Source organism: Scatophagus argus, chromosome 18 (genome assembly GCF_020382885.2).
Source record: "Scatophagus argus isolate fScaArg1 chromosome 18, fScaArg1.pri, whole genome shotgun sequence".
NCBI classification, from domain to species: Eukaryota; Metazoa; Chordata; class Actinopteri; family Scatophagidae; genus Scatophagus; species Scatophagus argus.
In genome coordinates, this window is record NC_058510.1 from 20,503,719 (window position 1) to 20,525,443 (window position 21,725).

Genomic DNA, 21,725 nt, shown 5'->3' on the forward strand with positions numbered 1-21,725 from the left:
CAAATCTATAATGTTTTCTGACTGTTCATGTAGTGCATCAGAAAGCATTATGTGTGCTATTGAATGTAGTCAGAAAACATTTTGAATGCAGTATAATACACTATGAAAGCCAATATAATGCCATTTAGATGTGATGTGATGATGTGATGTAGAAAGTGAATAGAAAGTGTTACTATAGAGTCTGTACTGAACATAATGTAATTTTCGAAGATACCTACTGTATTTGTGTACCATGTATTAGTCATATCATATAACTACCAGTCGAACTTTAGAAGGCATTTTTCTGTGGATTGTGACACTTACTTACCCCTGGTGACTGACTGCAGAATACGTCATAAACTCCTCCCTCTCCACGTTAGCAGACGGGACGTGGACCAAACTAAAAAGCAGCAGATCCACTGAGCCCGACTCTGGTTCCAAATAAAACATGGTAGTGCTTGTATCTGGGATACTGTGCCTTTAATTTTTAATTTTAGAGGAATGGACACATTGTCCATTTTTATATATTGATCCAAAGTTACCAACCTTGAGGCCAGGGCAGTTTTTAGACATATTAGACATAGGCAGAATATGTACAGGTACACACAGGGCCCCTATTCATTTGCATGTATCACTGCATAAGAATCATGCAAATAATCCAGCTCCATGCAAACACAGGAACTTGAAACACGCTGGGACAAAGGATTAGTTGTTGTATCTGTTTCAGGTATATAATAAATATCCCTAGTCCTAAAATGCAGTCAGAACATTGATGAAAGGTTCTCTGATGAGATTTGCACTTCAGTACAGAAATAACAGAGACTTTCTGTCATATGGTGGCCGTTTTACAATAGTAAACCAAGCCAAGTCCTCCTCTGTCTATGCCCTGTGGGTCAGTGGTCTGTCTTCTGCCTTTCACAGCTAATGTTTCACCACAATGTGAAACCTCAGTCTCCTGTTTCCACTCTGTGCGATGAGCCAAGTGACATGGAACAGGGCTTGTGGCAGAAGCTGTGTGCTTCCATTTTTACAAAAATCACCAGGTATCAAATCCTCACAGCACAGGGACATAGGACATTTGATGCTGTTCAAAAATATTGGTTGAGACTATTTAATGAGAATATGTTATATTAATGAACTGAATTATGTTTTTACAGCAACCTTGCTTTTTCACCTCACAGTGTGGAATGTTTTTGAACTACGGTTGCATCTGTTGACAGAATGCCTCATCTGAAACATATGGAGTCCCCAAGAAGCACAATAGGCACTTTTCTAGCTACCACTGTCTTAAGTTCCATTTTATTTCAATGTCCATTATTAAAAAATTGTAGCCAGAACAGCCAGAAGGAACCTTTTAGTTCCTTGATAGCAAGATTAGTAGAATTATTGTTTTTATATTATTTTGTATGGCAATTCTTAAATACAAGAATTAATCAACCCAAATGAGCTTGAGTTGAGAGTTTGGAGGCTTAAATCTGAAGTCAAGTCAGTTTTATGTCAGTGTCAGTCAACACAAAAGTTATCTCATGTCACTCTCCAAACAGAGACCTAAAATCCCCCCATGACTCGGGTGTAGAGATGCAACAGCAATAATAATAATAATAGTGCAGACAAATGAGAACTATGACTAATAACAGTGATGGCATCTACCACAGCATAAAGGCCAACTGCAGTCTATAGGAACCTGTGAGATAAGAAAACATGCTAACATGCATTAATGGGACATGAATGTGTACAGAAGGAGAGGGAAAGGACGAGACAGAACCTGTCAAGCAATTAAAAAAAAAAATCTAATTAATTACTTGCATTCAATTAATGCTCTGTGATTAACTAATTGAAATTACTCACATACATGAATTTTTGCTTTGAAGCTTTTTAAAGGATTTAAATTCAAATGAATATTAGCGCATGGGGGAATTAATGGATAATTGACATGACTTTAAATTTCAGTGTCTCTTTTATTTCAGAATTAGAAATATTTTTTTTTTCACTGTCCATATTCGTACTCCCTTTCCACTCTTTGCTAACCCCCTGTCCTCTACCACTTAAACTGGTCTGCAGTCCATTGCATTCCATTTTGCAAGCGAGTTACAAGGGAATTGGTCACACGTTGACTTGCTCGGGTAGAGTCTAAACGTCTGGTCTAGTGTGGCTTGATGAAGCTGGCAGCTAGGCGCTAGTATCATGGGTAGTGCTAGCTTAGGCCTCTGGTCTCGCTGCAAAATGCTTTGCATTAAGGTGATATTTCAGACTTGAAGTACTCTAATGGTACAAAAATTCCTTACTGCAGAAATTGCAAAGAATGATGCTCTTGTCAACAGTTCCATCTGTGTGTTTTTTAACCCCTTTCTGCAAATAGGAATTCAGCAAAATTTGGAGACGTTTTGTAGACATAGCCTTCAGCATTCATTATCTCATGCTATACATGTAGCACATGGCTAAATGGGGGCTTAAATTAAAGAAGACACATGGGCCAAGACATGTATTGATGTCTAGCTGTTTATTTTACTCATTAAGTGTCCATTTCAGAAGATCATACATAGCATAAAATGTCAAAAAAGTAAAAATCGCCTAACTTTTTTTTAGTTTTCAGTGAGTTCAAGGCTGATAAGAAAAGATCAAACTGTCAAACTGTACATGCCCTGATTCTACATGGTCTTGGAAAGTAAAATCCAAAATTTGAAGTAGATACATAAAAGTACATAGGTGCTACACAACCATTTCCATAGGGTACAAATAGGCGTCTCCAACCTCTCCAAAAACCTCTCCAAAACCTCTCCAAGCTCTCCAAAAAAAAAATTGCACCATACAAAAGGGGGTGATTGTAATATTTTTTTTCCTTCATTTTGAAATAGTACAAATACATTTTACTGCATTCCAGACTAAAATTCACAAGAACTTCAGTACCTATAAATACTATAAATACCTATAAATACCTATATAGTACCTACTAAATAATATGTTTTGGAGTGATTGTGAGTATATAAGTGAAAACAGTCCATACCAGAGCCCCGTTTGCCAGCACAGTTACTTACATACCTGCAATATGCTGTTACCACCTCCTACGACGTGGACGAGGGGTTGGATTTTAGGAGGCAAAAATTGTGTAAAATAAAAATAAATAAATAAAAAATAAAAACTGGAACACTGGAACACTGAAATAACACACTGGAAACTATTTACAACTATTTACAAAAAGAGTGCTTCATTGTGTGCACTGTAGATCATGCCACTCTGTGAAGCAAAGTCTGTCCACAATAATGCAGAGTGGCACTTCACAGGACCTGCACATGAAGATAGTCTTCTTCTTGCAGTGGACACACTTCCTCCTGCCCTCGGTTGCCTTCAGTCTGGGATCTGAAGAGGGGGCTCCAATGGGGACAGGAAAGCACCCTTTTGGCCTCTGCTTTTCCTGGCCAGAGGTAGATGGCCCACCAGTGGCTTCAACGGAAGTCTCTGCTGGTGGACATGGCTGTTGTTGCCCCACATCAGCAAGCTGACAGCACAGCACCTCTCTGTAGGCCTTTTGAGTGAGGGCCCTCTCACCCTTAGCCACTGCCATCTCCTTGTAGAGGAGGAAGCTGTTCACGACAGCGATATCCACAAAGTGCAGGAAGAGCTTCATGTACCACCTCCTGGTCTTCTGGGTGACAGAAAAATATTTGATCAGTGCATCGGACAAATCCACGCCCCCCATGAACTTGTTGTATGCACTGACTGGCTCGGGGATGGGAATGTTTTCTGTTGACCAGATGCCAGTCCGCTTGTTTTTCACCCGCCGTGCGCTGGTCTTCCCTGTGTAGGCTTTGTGGATGGTGGAGCACATTGCTACTTCTCTTGTGTCCTTCCATTTCACAAAAAGCAATGGCCCACTCCTGATCCACCTCATGTCACCCCGGGCAGCGGCTTTTGGCAAGGCGTTGATGGTGGTTCGTGGGAAGCCAAGCCTGCTCTCCCTGACTGTGCCACAGGCGCCGAAGCCAATTCCGTGGAGGTGAACAAACAACTTGGCGCTGGTGTAAAAGTTGTCCACAAAAACACCATACCCAGTGCCGAGATACGGGACTCTGAGCAGGTTCACCACAGAATCAAAACTCAGGCCCTGGCCAGACGGCGTCCTTGCCTTTCCCTCGTAGATGGTGAAGTCACAAGTATAGCCATTTGAGCTGTCCGCCAGCACAAACAGCTTATACCCCCACTTGGTGGGCTTCTCCTTCATGAACTGCTTCATCCCAATTCTTGCCTTAGTGGCAACCATACGCTCGTCCACCGAGAGGTTCTGACGTGGATGGTAGTATGCTCTGCAGGCAGTCAGGATTTGATCCTGAAGTGGATTGAGGCGGCAGAGACCATCAAAGCCAGGCTGGCCTCGAAGCAGGTCATTGGCGACGTCATCAGCTGGATCGCTCATATGAAACAACGCCAGTATTGCTTCATAGCGGTATCCAGGCATAACGGACGCAGGGAAAGCCAAACTGTACAAACGGCCCCTTCTCCACATATCACGCCCAGCTGTTGTCTTCACCAGGCCGTGATAGATGACAAGGCTCAAGAAGTGGTAAACCTCATCAATGGTCACATCACTCCACTTCCTCTTCTGGCCACCAGCTATTTTTTTTGCAGCGTAGATGTTTGTGTTCCTGCACAAAACACGTACAACTTCTTTGCTAAAAAAAAAGCTGGAAAAGATCACATGGACTGTACTCCACATGAGGATCCAGCTGCACCCCAGGGGTCCTCCTGGGACGAAATGGTAGTGGAGGAGGCTCCACATCATCCTCTTTCATCGAGTGCCAGTGTTCCTCCTCCTCCACCTCACTGTCCTCTTCAGCAGAGTCGGGGTGTACTACTGCAGGGGGGCTTGATGAGGCTGTGGTTTTGCGCTGCGCCACAGCTCTGGCACGGCGCTGAGGTGTCCTGGTGCCTGCTAAAGCTGTGTGCTTGTGCTTGCGCTTGCACTTACGCTTCACTGCTGTTGGAGATGATGTAGAGGGCCCTTCCACAGGGTCACTGGGATGAAGGGAGAGAGGGACAGGACTGGCTGGTGGTTCAGCACTGTAGGAACACAAATATTCAAATTCAAAAATGGTTTGATTTATAAAGCATTCCCATTGTAAAGCATTTTTTTTTATTTTGTACCAAATACGTATAAATATAAATATAAATAAACAATAACCCATCAATAACAATAACATAATAACATATCAATGCCTATTGTATTGTACTGCATTGTATTCTATCCTACTGCTAAGTAGTGTTATATACTATATTATCCCTATAATATTCCTATGCTATACTGGATATAACAAGTTGTAAAGGCCACTAGTCTGAAGCTTGGACATTGCTATTTGGACTGATTCACTGCTTAGGTATGAGTATGCTGATGCACAACTTTGACAACATTATAATCTGAAACAATATATCTGAATTTATAAACATAGTCACTTACATGTCGAGGACGACGTCGACACCGTCCTCAAACGCGTCCTCCTCGACGGAGTCTGCACTCGCAGCTACAGACTCAGCATCACTCTCTCCGCTGTCAAAATCGTCGTCTGCCTGAAAAAGTGCTGCGTGCACTTCTTCAAGAGTCAGACGTTTAGGCCTGGCCATGATGTGTAGAGGTAAAAACTTGCAGGAACTGCAAACTGCAAACTTCAAACTGCAAACTTCACCAAACAAACAAAAGTTTGCCAACAACACGGTGACACTTGCTAATTCGCCAGGTTACACATGCGTAATGACGTCGGTCAATGACTCCCGCTGAGTTCAGCTGCGGCGCAGGGCTTTACGCACGCCTCCTGTCCACAGACATCATTGGCGCAGGGCTTTACGCACGCCTCCTGTCCACAGACATCATTGGGGCAATCATGACACCCTACCCCCTAAATGTTCATTTGTCGGTTTACTATTCGTTGAAAGAGGTGTCAATCACTTCAGATGAGCCTGACACCGGCAACAAGGAAGAAAGTTGGACGATGCTTTTGTGTTTACAACTCGGGTGCACGGCGCACACATGAAACACAGCGTCTGCTTCGGAAATTACTCAGCGGATTACAAATAAATACCTTTTGGTTTTGTAGAGGACATCTTCAAGTTTCTATTCATGTATAACCTTACGAGTAAATTTGCGATTGCTGGTCAGAACGAGTTAGAGAAGACCGCGGTGGATTTTTATGGGGAAATACGACTATTTTACACGATGGAATGACTAAGGATATAAAGCATTGTTTTGACCTTTCCCATGCAATGAAGACCAGTTTCCACACGACTAAAAGGTAAATAATGACATTATGCCTTCATTTGCGCTCACTCGAAATGTTAAAACTTTATAAATATGAATGTTTCAGAAGGATGTTACTTCCTGTGTTCGTCAATGGGAATTGCTATGCTAAGCTAATGTGGCTATTTCTGAATAACGTATTTATAACATAAGCCAATTTTCCTTTAGCACAAAGCTCTGACATGACAGAAGATAGATATATGGGTATTTTGTTTGTATTTCGAAAATGGGAGACGTATATGAGCAGTAAATCCCCGAATTTGATCTGGACCCGCCGGCGGGTCCGTTTTAACCCTATCTGCACAAACAGGTTAAATGTAAATGTTCCATTCATTGGACCAAGTAACATGTTCTCATCTGCCTCCATCATGTTACAAAACTCTTGTGGCTGGAGCAGGTCAAAGGACACTGGAACGTGTTTAATCAGTGTTCATTTTTAACATTATTGTTGTTTTGTATTGTATATGTTAAACATTATTTTTTCTGTGATTAATTTATTGAAATTAACATGTTATTTTTTCAGCTCTAATTATATACATTTACATCATAAATAAAATTAAAGTAAAAATAAAATAAAAAAAGTAATAACTGACTTTTTTACATGATATTTCCTCATTTTATGAGTTCTTGCGAACCAGCCAAAAACACAGTTGGTTGTAGAATACTAAAGGTTGAAGAGGGTACACTCACTGTGTCCTCCAAAATCACTTTTTGTTCATTTTAGAGAAGCATTGTTGACCTGCTCTGACGTATATTTTCATGTGATTTTCAAACGACAACACCACAGCTCTCATGTCTTAATTATGGGAAAAGTACATTTCTGTACTCAGTCACTCAGAACTGGGTATGCAGTAGAATAGGTGGGAATCAAACTACTTAGTACATAACCCACTGTACCTGCTGAGCCACAAATGGCATATTATATGATATGAACATATGATGCAAACTGTTTGTACTATTTAAAAAAATAAAATTGAATCATCACCATTCTGACAAGCTTAACAGACTTGAACCGTAGAGTCTTGTCAAGTGAATAATTCAAATACCCGTGATCAATAATTTAAATATACATACTGGAAATCTGAAAGATGGCTCATTCAAAAGGATGAGGAGCCTGACAAATTATTTAAAGGTGCAGTGCACTGTGTGCTGCATCAGGTCTGTAGAGATATCTCTGCTGTGGTTGGCAAAAAAAGAGAGTTACACTGTTTGGCTTCCGGTGATTCATGTTTTCAGGATTTTGTTTTATTTTGTCTGTTTTTTTTCCCCAATGATTATGCTATTTTTGATTCATCTATCCATCCATCCATTTTCTATGCTTGTCCATCAGGGTCGCATCAGGGAGCTGGAGCCTATCCCAGCTGACTACGGGCGAGAGGCAGGGTTCACCCTGGACTGGTTGCCAGTCAATCGCAGGGCTGACACACAAAGAAAGACAACCACACACTCTCACACTCACACCTAGGGGCAATGTAGAGTAGCCAATTAACCTAATGTGCATGTTTTTGGTATTGTGGGAGGAAGCCGGAGTACCCGGAGAAAACCCACGCAGGCACAGGGAGAACATGCAAACTCCACATAGAAGGGCCCAGATTCAAACCTGGAACCCTCTTGCTATGAGGCGACAGTGCTAACCACTGCACCACTGTGCCGCTATTTTTGATTCAATTTTTTCTTTTACAGCTGCAAATAGATACAAAAATCTTTATGGTTTAAACGTGTATGGTCTCAGAAACAATAAAAAATCATTTTTCAAGCAAACAAGTTTGCTTGAGGCATCCTGGTGACCTGGTGGTGGAGACTCTCTCTGGAACAGTTTCCGCCAAGGTTCCTTGTTGCATGTCACACCCCTCTTCCTCCCCTTATTTCCTACGTGTGTCTCCAAAGACATTGACATAAATCTAAAATTGAAATCTAAATTTTCATTATTATTATTATTTCATACAATAAAAATGTTAAATGTTTTTTTTTTATTTCTCAGAAATATTGGTATCAGTCATATCTGCGTAGTAACCCTAAACCTACTGCTAAATACAACTCATTTGAAACTCTTACTCTTAGCTTCTCACACCCTGGACAGCAGATAAACCACTCTTATTTGCTGTGGTGTAGTGCCTTAATCTGAGTCCTTAAATGAATTCCCTGACTTTCTATCATACTTAGCAATAAATTCAGACAAAGTTATTTATTTCAATTTCAATTTTATTTATATAGCACCTTATATGATCAAAATTGTCTCTAGATGCTTTACAGGGACCCAGAGCCTGAACGCCCGAGCAAGCAGACAGTGGCAAGGAAAAACTCCCTTTTAACAGGAAGAAACCTTGAGCAGGACCCGACTCACAAGGGAGAACTATCCTGCTGATAGTCGGCCGGGTGAAGGGGGGGAAGAAGAGGTAGACAGGACAGAGAGGAAGAAAGAGAGAGAGAGAGAGATATTTACATGCAATAAACATCATAAATTACAAAGGACAAACAGGTTGTTATAATTGGAATTCTGAAGACTATGTGTTGTATGTATTTGTTCTTTAGACGATACGTTGTTCAAGTTAGTTAGTTAGCACTACATAGAAAAACAACATGGGCAGATGTTGATAGTAGACACTGAGTTTGTCACTGGGTTTGTCAGAGGATGCAGTTCAACATGTAGATCTGGATGGAGAGATACCTGCAGAAAGATACAGAGAGAGAAAGAAAGGGAGGGAGAGACACAAAACTACGAGGAGAACTGGACACACAGTTAGTGACATAAAATAATGAATTATATGTTGATCTATGAGAGGAGAGGAGGGAAGAGAAAGAACAGGAGAGGAGGTGGGGGAGTAGAGATGGTGGTGGTGTTGTGGAGGTGGGGAAACTGCTCGGTGGATCATGTTTGTGTCCCCCAGCAGCATAGACCTATAGCAGCATAGCTAGAGATTAAAGATTAACAGTTAGTCAGACCTATTCTACCTGTGGCTGTATATCAAGAAGTGACTGTAACTATGCCTACCAGCCCTACACACTTTGTTTGAGGCTAACTATATGCTTTACTAAACAGAAAGGTTTTAAGTCTGGCCTTAAAAGTGGAGGTGGTGTCTGCCTGTCGAACCCAGATTGGCAACTATGGTCAGACGCATTGTTGGCACAGTGCAAATTGTTTCATATATAAAATAGGGAAGCGTATTTAGTGCAAATGTCTTGCATTCATTTTACACAATGCAGATAAGCAAGTTATATGTTGCATTTGCAAATCTGATCTTAAGATGACCCTATCCTGGAACTGGATCCTATCCCAGGCAAGAGGTGGGGTACACCCTGGACTGGTTGCCAGTCAATTGCAGGGCTGACACACAAAGACAGACAGTTTTTTAAATTTATTTCTTTGGTTGCTATGCATTTAATATGGTTGCTTTGATAACATAAAGTAATTTTGGATATAAGACAATGTTGAAAAAAATTCCTTTAACAGGAGAGACAATGAGACACTCAAAGTGTACTGCAATGCAACAACGGATATGCCTGATTTAAACTGACATGGAGCAAAGAATGAAAATGCTCTAAAAATAATCTAAAAGTGCATGCATGTATGTGTAACATGTAGTCTGTGTGCTATTTATATCGAAAACTCCAAATATGGCCTTTGAAAACAGCAGAGAGAAGCTGTCTAACCCTCCAGTCTCAGCTTAGTCTACTCTGCCATCCAACAAATCAAACTTGTTGCAGATCTGTATTGCTAACCTGTAGCTCTCTAAGACTTGACGACAAGTAAACGTAGGGAGGAAGAAGAGAACAGTAAAGGCTGAATCTCCTGAGAGGCCATGATCCAGATTAAAACAAACTGAGGAGGCACCGGCTGCCAGGAGAGTGAAAAAAGAGGAGAAAGAGAAAACTTGAGAGAGAGAAAAGAGAGAGGAGTGAGATTCAAACAGCTTGGCAACGTAAGGAAAAAAGAAACCAGAAGTTAAAGAAATGTAGAGTTTATCACAATTTCACAGCTTTTGCTCTATTGTTGTGAGTGGTGAGTCAGCAAGAAACAAGATGGCAGGTGACCATGTGAGTGATGAGTCAGCAAAAACCAAGATGGCAGCAGAGTGACATGCAGGGTGTGGCTTACGTGGCAGCAAAGGAGGACAAAGGGCGAGGACCCTCGAGCATCACGTGTTCCTTGAGGAGGTTCGTGATCGCATGCTTGGCCCGTGGCTTCACTGCCGGGGAAAAAGTGTGAGGGAGAGAGATATGGATAGGAAAGAAGGAGACAGAAAGAGCCCAATAAACATCCACCTCAGTTCTTTTGAGTCCCACACTATCACCACACAACAGCGGAGTCAGTAAACCGAAGTTTATCTGATCAGCTATTGGTCCTTTAACTGGTGATGCGTGGGCTCACTGAACTGATGAAAGTGGACGACTGGTGACAAAAATAAATGAGTGCAGCACTTGCAAGTTACAAATCATTAGTAAATAACCCTATTTTACAATGCCCCTGCCCAGACACTTTGAGTCGCGCCAGTCCTTCGAAGTTTCAAATTTAATTGTATGCTTAAACGTCCGCAGCGCTGTCCTCAACAGGGTGCTGACGGTCCGTTACGGTGCTGTTAATAGGTGTAAGGTTTAACCCTCCTGTTATGTTACGGGTCAAACTGACCCGTGTTAAAGTTTGAAGATTAAGAAAAAATAGTTACTAGATATAGAAATAGAAATAGATACTGTTCGGGTTAATCTGACCCAGCAGTCAAACTGGGGGTAAAAGGGTGTCAGAAAAGTGAAACTGAAAGTGGTGAAACATTAAAAAAACATTGAACATGTATTTTTTCTTATGAAAAATTGAACCATCATCTGTGAGAGGTAAGGAACACCATCGCACTAAATATTGACAGAATAGATAGTAATGGAGTTAGTAATTAAATATTAACAATGCTTATGAGGATTTTTCTTTTTTTATTTTCAGCCTTATTTTGGATAATAAAATATGCACCAGGTCAAATTGACCTGGGAACATCTTTGCTGTTCCTGACAAATGAACACAACAGGGGGATTAAACTAAATGAAAAATAAACACTTAAGTGAAAATTAAGGGAAGGAAACAACTTTTAATTTTAGATTTTAAGGCCTCACTTGAGTCAAACTGTCTGATGCCAGTGGGGAGATGAATAATATGGGAAAAGAGAGGAGGCATGTATTCTGTAAGGGTAGTACACGAGTTGGGATATAAAGTTTCATAAGGTTAGATGGATATGAAGAAGTGTCAGGAGAAGCACCTTAAAGTCTGATCTGACATGACAGGAAGTAAGGCTAACATTGGTGTAATGTGACAAAATGTTTTGGTTTCAGTTATGATTTCTGCTGCAGCATTCTGATGAAGACTTTTAGAACTAGCCAACAGTAGAACAACTCATTATAAATGAAAGCATAAGTTGAGATCTATGCTTCAGCAATGGACAGGAAAGACCTAATTTTAGCTATGTTGGGTAAGGCAAAAATTGCAATCCTGGTAATGTGTTGATCAAAAGGGTAAGATCAAAAGTAACACCAGGATCCTTGCTTGTTAAAGGCCCCCTTCACAGTTCAGTGCTTGACCTTCACTGTGGACAATCATGTATGTACAGAGTTTGATACTGGAAGGCTTTTCACATTCATCTGCTTAAAGAGGAAAGCATGATTTGCGACATCACAACTAATTTAGAAGTCAATCCAAGTCCATTTTGCAACTTATTCAAGTGTGATGTAACTTGAAGTTGCCAGTGCACATACACTGAGAGTGAACTTACAGTGAAGTAGGACACATCTTGTGTCCAGCAGAAAAATTTTAGAAATGAACAAATTTGCATATTTATTTGTAATATTTAATGAGATGCCTGAGTAGATGCCTTTTTTAAAGCTGTTAATGAAAAAAAAGACAGGAAAAGACATATCAGATCCACGTTATTGTTCCAAGCAGACTATTTGTATCTGTATATATAGAACTGCACAAATGTCTTAGTACTCGTGCACGAAAACAAGGTATCTTTAAAGTCTGAGAAATCACAGATTTGTCAAGGTTTACTGTTTCTTTATTAAACTGGTGTCTATATTGACTGCTGCCAGTGATCATCGCCTTAGGCTTAATTTAGCCCTAAAAGCATTCAAACAAATTGGTGATGTTTTTACTCTGCAGACCTTGAAGAAATGGTTTAGCGATAGAATCAGAGTCAGGAAACAAATATTCTCTCTTATTCATTCCCGTTACATTCTCTATTTAAATTAGCCCCATTTCTCCCTCTCTGTAACTATCTCCATCCTTCTTCCTCAAGGTTGCCATAGCAACAGGGTCCCTGTCTCAGTGTATATTGTCTCCAAAATGAAAAACCAAAAGCTCTGTGCCTTATGCTGGAAGCATAAAAAGATGTGATAATTCTCTGTTCTACCAACCAAACAGGGATAATTGTTGCAGAAAATATGCAATCCCTGCATTTCAAATACCACAGAGGGGTGACGCTGAGTTCTTTTATGTAACTCCAGCTTAAGCTTTAAAAGCACCACCCCCTTAATTATTAATGTAGTGGTAAATCAAAATCAAAAATTCAACTCTGCTTGGTAATCATCATAATTTCATTATATAAAGCCAAAAGAAAAACATGTTTTAAAAAATAATCAGATTGTGTGCAGGCCATATTAAGAATGAATGGAGAGGAAATATGCATTCCTCCTCTCTCTTGTGGGTTTTACAGTGCAGCTGCTGGCCTTGCCCTACTTTCTCTGACTGAAATGATTAAAAAAAGAGAAGCACTGAGATCAGCAGGGATCTTCGCTATTACCAACAGTTCCATCTGAGAGATGTCTCATTTCTGTCTCACATATTCCACTCCATTCCAGTCATCTGTGTTTAGCATTTTCATTACCTTTAAGAGCTGGGCTGCACCAGGCCTTGATATGATACGGACCAAATGGCTGACTGAAGAGAATAACAGCCCTCCATGAACATCTGCCACGTTAGATAAACCAGCTCCTGAAATTAGTGTCTCACCATAATTGACTAACACAAGGGAGACAAACACTGGTCATAAAGTCAGTTGCTCACTTGCTGTCTAACTGTTGCTCACTAAGAAAACTGCATTAACGCGCTAAAATAAAAAATAATAATTGTCAATTGTCAGTTAACGCAAGTGTGATAGTAACACATTGACTTGCACAGCCTTAATTCATTAACGCGTTAATGTTTTGACAGCCCTACTTTTTTTTTCCAACTTTGTTTAATGAATTTTCAACACATAAATGATGTTATAAAAAAAAAAGCACACTTGCAGCGTAAGAAAATTGTACATAAATATATAAACAAACACTTATAATAATAAAACAAACAAAATGACAAAAAAGGGTAGGTCACCTATACAAAATGAAGAATATGACAGTTACACAGATGGCTATTATTATGGTCAAACTGAAGTGTACAATCACATACATCTGTACAAAGCATGTCAAGTCAAGTCAAGTCAACTTTATTTGTATAGCCCATTTTTACAAGCAGTTTGTCTCAAAGGGCTTAACATAACATCAGCGCAAGTTGTCCTTGGTTTGATTTCCTGAGTGGATTCTTTATGTTCAAAGTGAGGGCTTTTGACAGATAACATTCGCCAGACTGTGCAGTCTAGGCTTTTAAGGTCGTTAACAGGTTATAAGTCCCTTACGAGGTACTTGATCTCGTCATTATGTGTTAATAGGGCCATATAAGTGTTGACAGAGGAGGGTTCGATTCCTGGCCATCGCAAGTGGCTTGCTTTTTGTCTGGGACAATGCTCGTATCACAAAGTGCAATTCCTCGTGTAGGAGTGAGAAGTATTGTTGCTGACCTGTGTTATGTCAAAATTCAGGTGTCCGTTCTCAATGAAGCAGAGGCTGGACTATGTGGAAGCAGTTTATACAGTCAGTAGTTTTGTTACTGTTTCCTACCAGAGAGTGAACAGCAGTTACAGAGCTTTCTTTGCTTGTTGATGTACCTCCCCCTTCTTCTCCTCTTCTTTTCCCTCCCTCCTCTTCTTTGCTGAAGTCCTGCCACAAAGTGCTGAGCGTGCAGTGGAGTGGAATTTTCTTGCATTTCTTGCAGAGCGATGGTGGTATAGTGGTGAGCATAGCTGCCTTCCAAGCAGTTGACCCGGGTTCGATTCCCGGCCATCGCAAGTGGTTCCCTTTTCCTCTGGGACAATGCTCATGTCACAAAGTGCAATTTCTCGTGTGGGAGTAGAGCTTCATACACGTTCTGTTCAGTTCATGTCACTCTGATGATTCCCCTACCTGCTCTCTTCCCAGTGCAGATGGACTCATGTGAGACTCAAAATGAAACAACTACAAGCCCACCATGTGAAGTAAAATTGCTAAAAGTTTCTATTCTTGAGTTGTTAATGAGTTCACTGTGGACACCATGTTATATTCCCAGGGTTTCACTTTTTTCTGATACATTTTGAGTGGCGTGCAACCACTCACAAAACCCCAGCTCTGTCTGCCCTGATGCCATGAGATTGTTCTCTGCTTTGCTTTGTTTTGTTTTTGTTTTTTTATTTTTTCAATCAGATGTTCAAATCCTCTGCAAACATAGTCAAAGCGCGTCAATACCAACTGCTACTGGTCGACACAGACGAGATGAACACAGTACACACTGCTGTGTTGTCGTGGCCGAGTGGTTAAGGCGATGGACTAGAAATCCATTGGGGTCTCCCCGCGCAGGTTCGAATCCTGCCGACAACGATGGCTTCAAGTGGCGGCTGGCGTAAGTGATGAGGCTGGGCTGTAAGAAATGGTTGCGTTGCTTTCGCTGGCCTTTTTCAACAATTCTTCGCGTCTGTCCAAGTCAACGACTTACTAGTGCTGATGTCATGGACAGAAGATTAATCCATTGATTTGCGGGAGTCATTTATGAAATGAAGAGCTGCCAAACATTTGCTGTTCCAGGCCTCTGAGCTTTGACTATCTGCAGCTGCCTTTGGTTCGATATCATTGTAAATGAATGCGTTTGGGATTTTTTGTCAAAGCATATCAAACAGTTTGGTGACATCATGTTCAGTGTGTGGCAGTCAGAAGGCATGCGCGCAGTTTTATCGCAAGAGACGCTGCTGAGCTCTGCAGAACGCGAAAGTCTCGGGATCAGAAAATTGACATGCTGTCATTGAATGCCTATTCAAAAAAAATGCCCCAATGTTTTTCTGAATGTGGAAGATGACCCCTCAGTGTGCAACGGATTTTCTCCATGTTGATAAAGTAAAAAATGATGTCCTTTATCCATTCATGGCAGGTTGGTGGAGTCTGGGATTTCCATTTCATAAGAATGAGGCGTCTAGCTAAGAGGGTTACAAAAGCTACTAGGTTCTTCTTGTGATTTGGTATAGCCAGTATGAGGGTGACTCTAAGTAGGGCAGTGACTGCAGATGGTGTAAAAGAAACCGAGGTGATCTGTGAAATAGTATTAAAGATCTCCAACCAAAAGGTATTCAGGGAAGGGCACACCCAAAGCATATGAAAATAGTATAGTAGAACTGACATCTATCACAAATAGGGTCAACGTCACCATATATTTTACACAGTCGCACCTTTGAAAAAGGAAAGCAATGAATAATCTTACATTGTAGCAACACGTGCCCAGCAGAAATGGAGGAAGAATGGACCAGCCGCAGACACTCATCCCAAACATCATCTGTAAGTTCACATTGTAAATCATTCTCCCATAGCATCCTAATAGTACGAAGTGAGGCTGGGTTTAAAGAGTGAATGAGATTATATAACACAGAGATCATGCCCTTCGTTGATCTCTGATCTCTGATCTCTTTAGACATTGCTAATAAAACTAAGGATTTGTAAGTATCTGAAAATGTTATTTTTAGGAAGGACCAACTTCTCTGAAAGCTGCTGGAAAGATGAAAATATGTCATCATTATACAAGTCCTTGATTGTTCTGATACCCCGCGCCCACCAGGAAGAGAACGCTCCATCTACTAGTGAAGAGTGAAATAAGTGGTTCCTTCTCGGGGCCAGTCGAGAAGGAACCAGTAGGCCGAAATATCGTCTAAATTGTCTCCATATCCTCACAGTAGATTTAACAATTATGTTCGTTGAATAGGGAGAAATGGGGTGACTTACAGGAGCATGGACAAGTGCAGGCAAAAGGCTGGTTTGGCAGACATGGATTCCAGTTCTTTTGTATACTGAAAATTGTGAACTGAACAAATTCTTTGAGAGTGAAATACCAGTCTAAAGAATTAGCATGCGTGTGCAGCTCCTGTGTCTGTGTTGCACTGGGTGTATACAGTGTTTAAAGAGATCGTTTTGGCTTTCTCTAGCTTTCATTTGGTGAATGTTGCTGATAAAAAGACACTTTCAACAGCTCGGAGTTACGGAGCCCTTGCAGGATCTCAGTCAGAAAAAACCTGGATCTTCTTGGGCTGTGTCTGCCCCGTACAGAGGTTGGACTTACTCGCAACCTGGTCAGTTATCTCTGACGGGAACAGGCCAACCATTGTTAAGTCAAGTCAAGTCAACTTTATTTGTATAGCCCATTTTTACAAGCAGTTTGTTCACCTAAAAAACACGAAATAGAACTAAATAGAAAAATACAAATCTAAAGTGTACAGAGTAAAGACCAATTATAACATTTCCCATTTTTGACATAATTTTAGTATGTCAATCAAATACAGGTGGTAACATTATTTCTGTATTGTATCTCAACTCTGTGCAACAGCCACCTCAACAGGCCACTAAACTGTGAGTGACTATCCGCCATGAGCTATGACACAACCAGGAGATTTTTAGGTATCCCCTTTTGATATAATTCTATTATATCAACACAAATAAAAATCTCATAATTGTACAGTGGATATGTAAGTATGTCTTCATTACGTTGTGCATCCCATATGTATGCCAGTGTGGAATCTGTTACTGGGAGCTAGCAATTCTTCATTACACCGGCATGCGGAAATGGTAAACAGAGCAATGTTGATTTAATGAAACAATCATAATGTCAAAAGCATAAGCTAAACATTTCATATCAGGAGTAACCATAATGGTACCAGGAACAATCTCTTTCCCAGGAGAGTACAACCTTTTGTAACTCTACTGATAACATTTCTGCAATGAGCAGACTAATCATAAGAGAAAATTATGTGTCTCACACCAATCAACCAATTTATAGGCATCAGGTAGACCTCTGGGAACTTCAACTGCATCTAAGTAGGGGAGCTCTAATACAGATCAAACAAGCTGTGTTTGGACCTATGGGAGCGAAGGGAATCGTAGTTGGCTATGGGTAGCCACAAGGCTGTGTCTGATGCCGAGGCTTTGATGATTTTAACTGGAGCTATTAATGACAAGCTAATACACTTACCTGTCCAGTTTGGAGGGAGTGTGTTTCTCAATAAATTTTTCCACCAGTAGACATCTGAGCAGGCATGGGAACACTGGTGCATTACTAGTAATGCACCAGTATTGACCCAGACATCTTGGCAAACTATAGGGCGATATCCAACCTCCCATTTTTGTCTAAAATACATGAAAGAGTAGTTAAGTCAGTTAACTGATCACCTACACAGGAACAGTCTGTTTGAAGTGTTTCAGTCTTGTTTCAGAGCCCATCACAGCACAGAAACAGCACTGGTTAAAGTTACAAATGACCTCCTCATAGCATCAGAGGAGGCTTGTCTCCATACTCGTTCTACTGGAACAGTGTCAAAAGCAGCGATCACAGCATTTTATTACACAGATTAGAACATGAGACTAGGATCACAGGGACAGCACTAGGCTGCTTTAAATCATATCAGATAGTGCTCAGGCCTATCCTGTTCACCTTATACATGCTCCCTCTAGGAAATATTATTCATGGCATAAACTTTCATTGTTATGCTGATGACACCCAGCTATACTTATTCTTAAAGTCTGAAGAAACAGATTCGTTAGCCAGGCTCCATGTCTTAAGGACATAAAGGCCTGGATGACCACCAATTATTTATCATTAAACTCAGACAAAACTGAGGTCATTGTTGCTGGCCTCAAACATCTTAGAATATCTGATAATATTCTCTTTCTCTGCACGGCATTACTTTGGCCTCCAGTACGGCTGTGGGGAACCTCGATGTTAGCTTCGATCAGGACGTGACATTGATCCATCATATTAAACAGATCTCCTTCTTTCACTTCTGTAATATTGCTAAGATTAGGAGTGTCCTCTCTCAGAGTGATACTGAAAAATTTGTCCATGCTTTTGTTACTTCTAGGCTGGACTACTGCTATTCATTATTATCCAAATTGTCAAAATTACTGCAGCTGATCCAGAATGCAATCATGAATCAGTAAAAGAGATCATATCTCCCCCATCTTAGCTTCTCTTCAGTGGCTTCCAGCAAAATTCAGAGTAGACTTTAAAATTCTCCTACTTACATATAAGGCCCGAAATGGACTAGCCCCATCATACCTGCAGGATCTAATAGTCCCATATATTCCCAATAGATCACTCAGATCACAGAGTGCAGGTTTACTTGCAGTTCCCAGAATTCATAAAACTGGAATGGGAGGACAAGCCTTTAGCTATCAGGAACCCTTACTGTGGAACCAGTTGCTAGTCTGAGTTCAACAGGCAGACACCACCTCCACTTTTAAGACTAGACTTAAAACTTTTCTGTTTTATAGTTTATTCTGTATATATTTAAAGCGTATAGTTAGCGTCAAACAAAGTGTGTAGGGCTGGTAGGCATAGTTACAGTCACTTCTTGATATATAACCACAGGTAGAATAGGTCTGACTAACTGTTAATCTTTAATCTCTATCATAGCTATGCTGCTATAGACACAAACATGATCCACCCAGCAGTTTCCCCACCTCCACAACACCACCACCATCTCTACTCCCCCACCTCCTCTCCTGTTCTTCCTCTTCCCTCCTCTCCTCTCATCAGATCAACATATATTCATTATTTTATGTCACTAACTGTGTGTCCAGTTCTCCTCGTAGTTTTGTGTTTCTCCCTCCATTTCTTTCTCTCTCTGCATCTTCCTACAGGTATTGTTAGGAACTATATCAGGAGGGAAGGAGGATCCAGGTGCGGGTTCTCACAAAGAGATTTATTCACACAAAACCAACAAAAGGTGTCCTCAAACGGAGGGTAAATTACAACAAAAGGAGTCCTCAAACGGAGGGTAAAAATACAACAAAAGGTGTCCTCAAACGGAGGGTAAAAATACAACAAAAGGTGTCCTCAAAAGGAGGGTTTTAAACACAACGAAAAGTGTCCTCAAACGGAGGGTCTCAGAGGAGAAAAACACAACGAAGGGCGCCGTCACTGCCGGGCGGGGAACTGGAGCTGGCGATCTGAAAGAAACAGAGGATCAGGAGACAAAAGGTCTTTTCCAGGAGGAGTTTTAGAATTTTGCCAAGTACTACCGCGAAGGAAAGCTGAAGAACTGGCGGAGAGTGGAAGCAGACCAGGTCCTTAAATAAGGAGCGGAGAACAGGAAACAGGTGAGCAAAATGACACAGGTGATGGCACTCAGCTCCAATTCCCCGTCCTGCCGACACGGCTGTCCCCGGCGTGTCTGAAGGAAAAAGAATAACAAAAAAAAGACCAAAACAAAAGGGAAGATAGCCGAAAATTCGGCCACAATCCTAACAGTACTCCCCCCTCAACGACCGCCTCTCGGCGGGCGGACAGGCCCGTGAGGACGGGCGGAATGAAAAGCCCTGACCAAGCGGGAATCCAGGATAGCGGACCGAGGAACCCAGGACCGCTCCTCCGGACCATACCCAGTCCAGTCCACCAAATACTGGAGGCCCCGGCCCCAACGACGGACATCCAACAGCCGGTTAACCGTGTAGGCAGGCGCGTCATCAACCAAACGGGGAGGCGGAGGGGGCGTGGCGGGAGGCTGCAAAGCACTGGAGAGGTGAGGTTTTACTTGGGAAACGTGGAACACAGGATGAATCCGCATGGAGGCAGGCAGCCGGAGTTTCACCGTCACCGGATTTATGACTTTCAGGATGGAGAAGGGACCAATGAAGCGAGGGGAAAGTTTGCGGGACTCGGTGCGTAGGGGAACAGACTTGGTAGAAAGCCAGACGGACTGACCCTCCCGATAGGGGGGGGCGGGAGTGCGGTGACGGTTGGCGGAACGCTCGTTTGCCTGAGTGGAGCGAAGCAGGGCCCGTCTAGTCTCATCCCACACCCGTCTGCAACGCCGAAGGTGAAGTCGCACGGAGGGAACCGCAATTTCGTCCTCCTGGGCCGGAAACAGCGGGGGTAGGTATCCAAGGGACGCCTCAAAGGGAGACATACCGATGGCGGCGCTGGTTTGGGAGTTGTGGGCGTATTCCACCCAGGGAAGATGGGCACTCCAGGTGGATGGGTTTGAGGCCGCCACACATCTCAGGGTGGATTCCAAATGCTGATTAGCCCACTCGGTTTGCCCGTTAGTTTGGGGATGGTAACTAGACGAAAGACTAACAGTAGCTCCCAACGCCTGGAGGAATGCTGACCACACCCTAGAGGTGAACTGCGGGCCCCGATCAGACACCACGTCACCAGGGATACCATGAAGTCGGAACACATGGTGGACGAGGAGCTGTGCAGTCTCTGAGGCAGTGGGAAGCTTAGTTAACGGGACAAAATGTACAGCTTTAGAAAATCGATCCACAATGGTGAGTATGACGGTGTTACCCTCAGAGGGTGGAAGACCGGTGACGAAGTCCAAAGCAATGTGGGACCAGGGTCGAGAGGGCAACGGCAGGGGACGAAGGAGGCCCGCGGGAGGGCGATGAGAGGTCTTTCCCCGAGCACAGACTGGACAAGCTGCCACAAACTCCCGGACCTCATTACCCATGGAAGGCCACCAGAAACGGCGTTTGAGGATAATCAGAGTCCGAGGAGCCCCAGCATGACATGCCCACTTGGAGGAGTGGGCCCACTGCAGGACCTGAGAACGAGCAGCCAAAGGAACATAAGTGCGGTTAGGTGGACCATTACCTGGATCTGGATCGGTCTGTAGTCCCTCTCGAATCGAGTCCTCGATTCCCCAGGTAATGGCTGCCACCACTCGGGAGGAGGGCAGGATCTCTTCAGGACCAGCCGAAGTCTGGGACGAAGAAAACTGGCGAGAGAGAGCATCGGGTTTAGTGTTCCGAGAACCAGGCCTGTAAGTTAAGGTAAAGTCGAAGCGGGTGAAAAACAGCTGCCAGCGTGCCTGACGGGCATTAAGTCTCTTGGCCGTCTGGATGTAAGATAGGTTTTTGTGGTCTGTCCAAACTAAAAAAGGCTGTTCAGACCCCTCCAGCCAATGTCGCCATTCCTCGAGAGCTAGCTTGACAGCCAACAACTCCCGGTTTCCTACGTCATAGTTCCTTTCAGCTGAGGATAGGCGCTTGGAAAAGAAAGCACACGGATGAAGTTTGCCGTCCACTGCTCGCTGGGAAAGGACCGCCCCCACCCCTGAGTCTGAAGCGTCTACTTCTACAATAAACTGTGAAGACGGATCTGGTT

The 21,725-nt window shown here is 42.4% G+C and overlaps 1 protein-coding gene and 2 non-coding genes across 3 annotated transcripts; 2 read left to right on the top strand and 1 right to left on the bottom strand.

Moving 5' to 3' along the window:
- Positions 1 to 2,325: 2,325 nt before the first annotated feature.
- Positions 2,326 to 6,077, bottom strand: LOC124049927 (piggyBac transposable element-derived protein 4-like). The gene is made up of 2 exons (XM_046372061.1): positions 5,429 to 6,077; positions 2,326 to 5,034 (listed from the first exon to the last, which is right to left on the bottom strand). The coding sequence occupies exon 2, from the start codon at positions 4,754 to 4,756 to the stop codon at positions 3,185 to 3,187; it is 1,572 nt and encodes a 523-aa protein (XP_046228017.1). The 5' UTR covers positions 4,757 to 5,034; positions 5,429 to 6,077; the 3' UTR covers positions 2,326 to 3,184.
- Positions 6,078 to 14,325: 8,248 nt separating this feature from the next.
- On the top strand, positions 14,326 to 14,397 carry trnag-ucc. The gene has a single exon. It is a non-coding gene; the product is annotated as a tRNA-Gly (tRNA).
- Positions 14,398 to 14,880: 483 nt separating this feature from the next.
- trnas-aga lies at positions 14,881 to 14,962 on the top strand. Its single transcript has one exon. It is a non-coding gene; the product is annotated as a tRNA-Ser (tRNA).
- The last annotated feature ends 6,763 nt before the right edge of the window (positions 14,963 to 21,725 follow it).

Coding starts and splice junctions, on each gene's coding strand:
- LOC124049927 (XM_046372061.1), bottom strand. CDS start 4,756: ATGATGTGGAGCCTCCTCCACTACCATTTCGTCCCAGGAGGACCCCTG.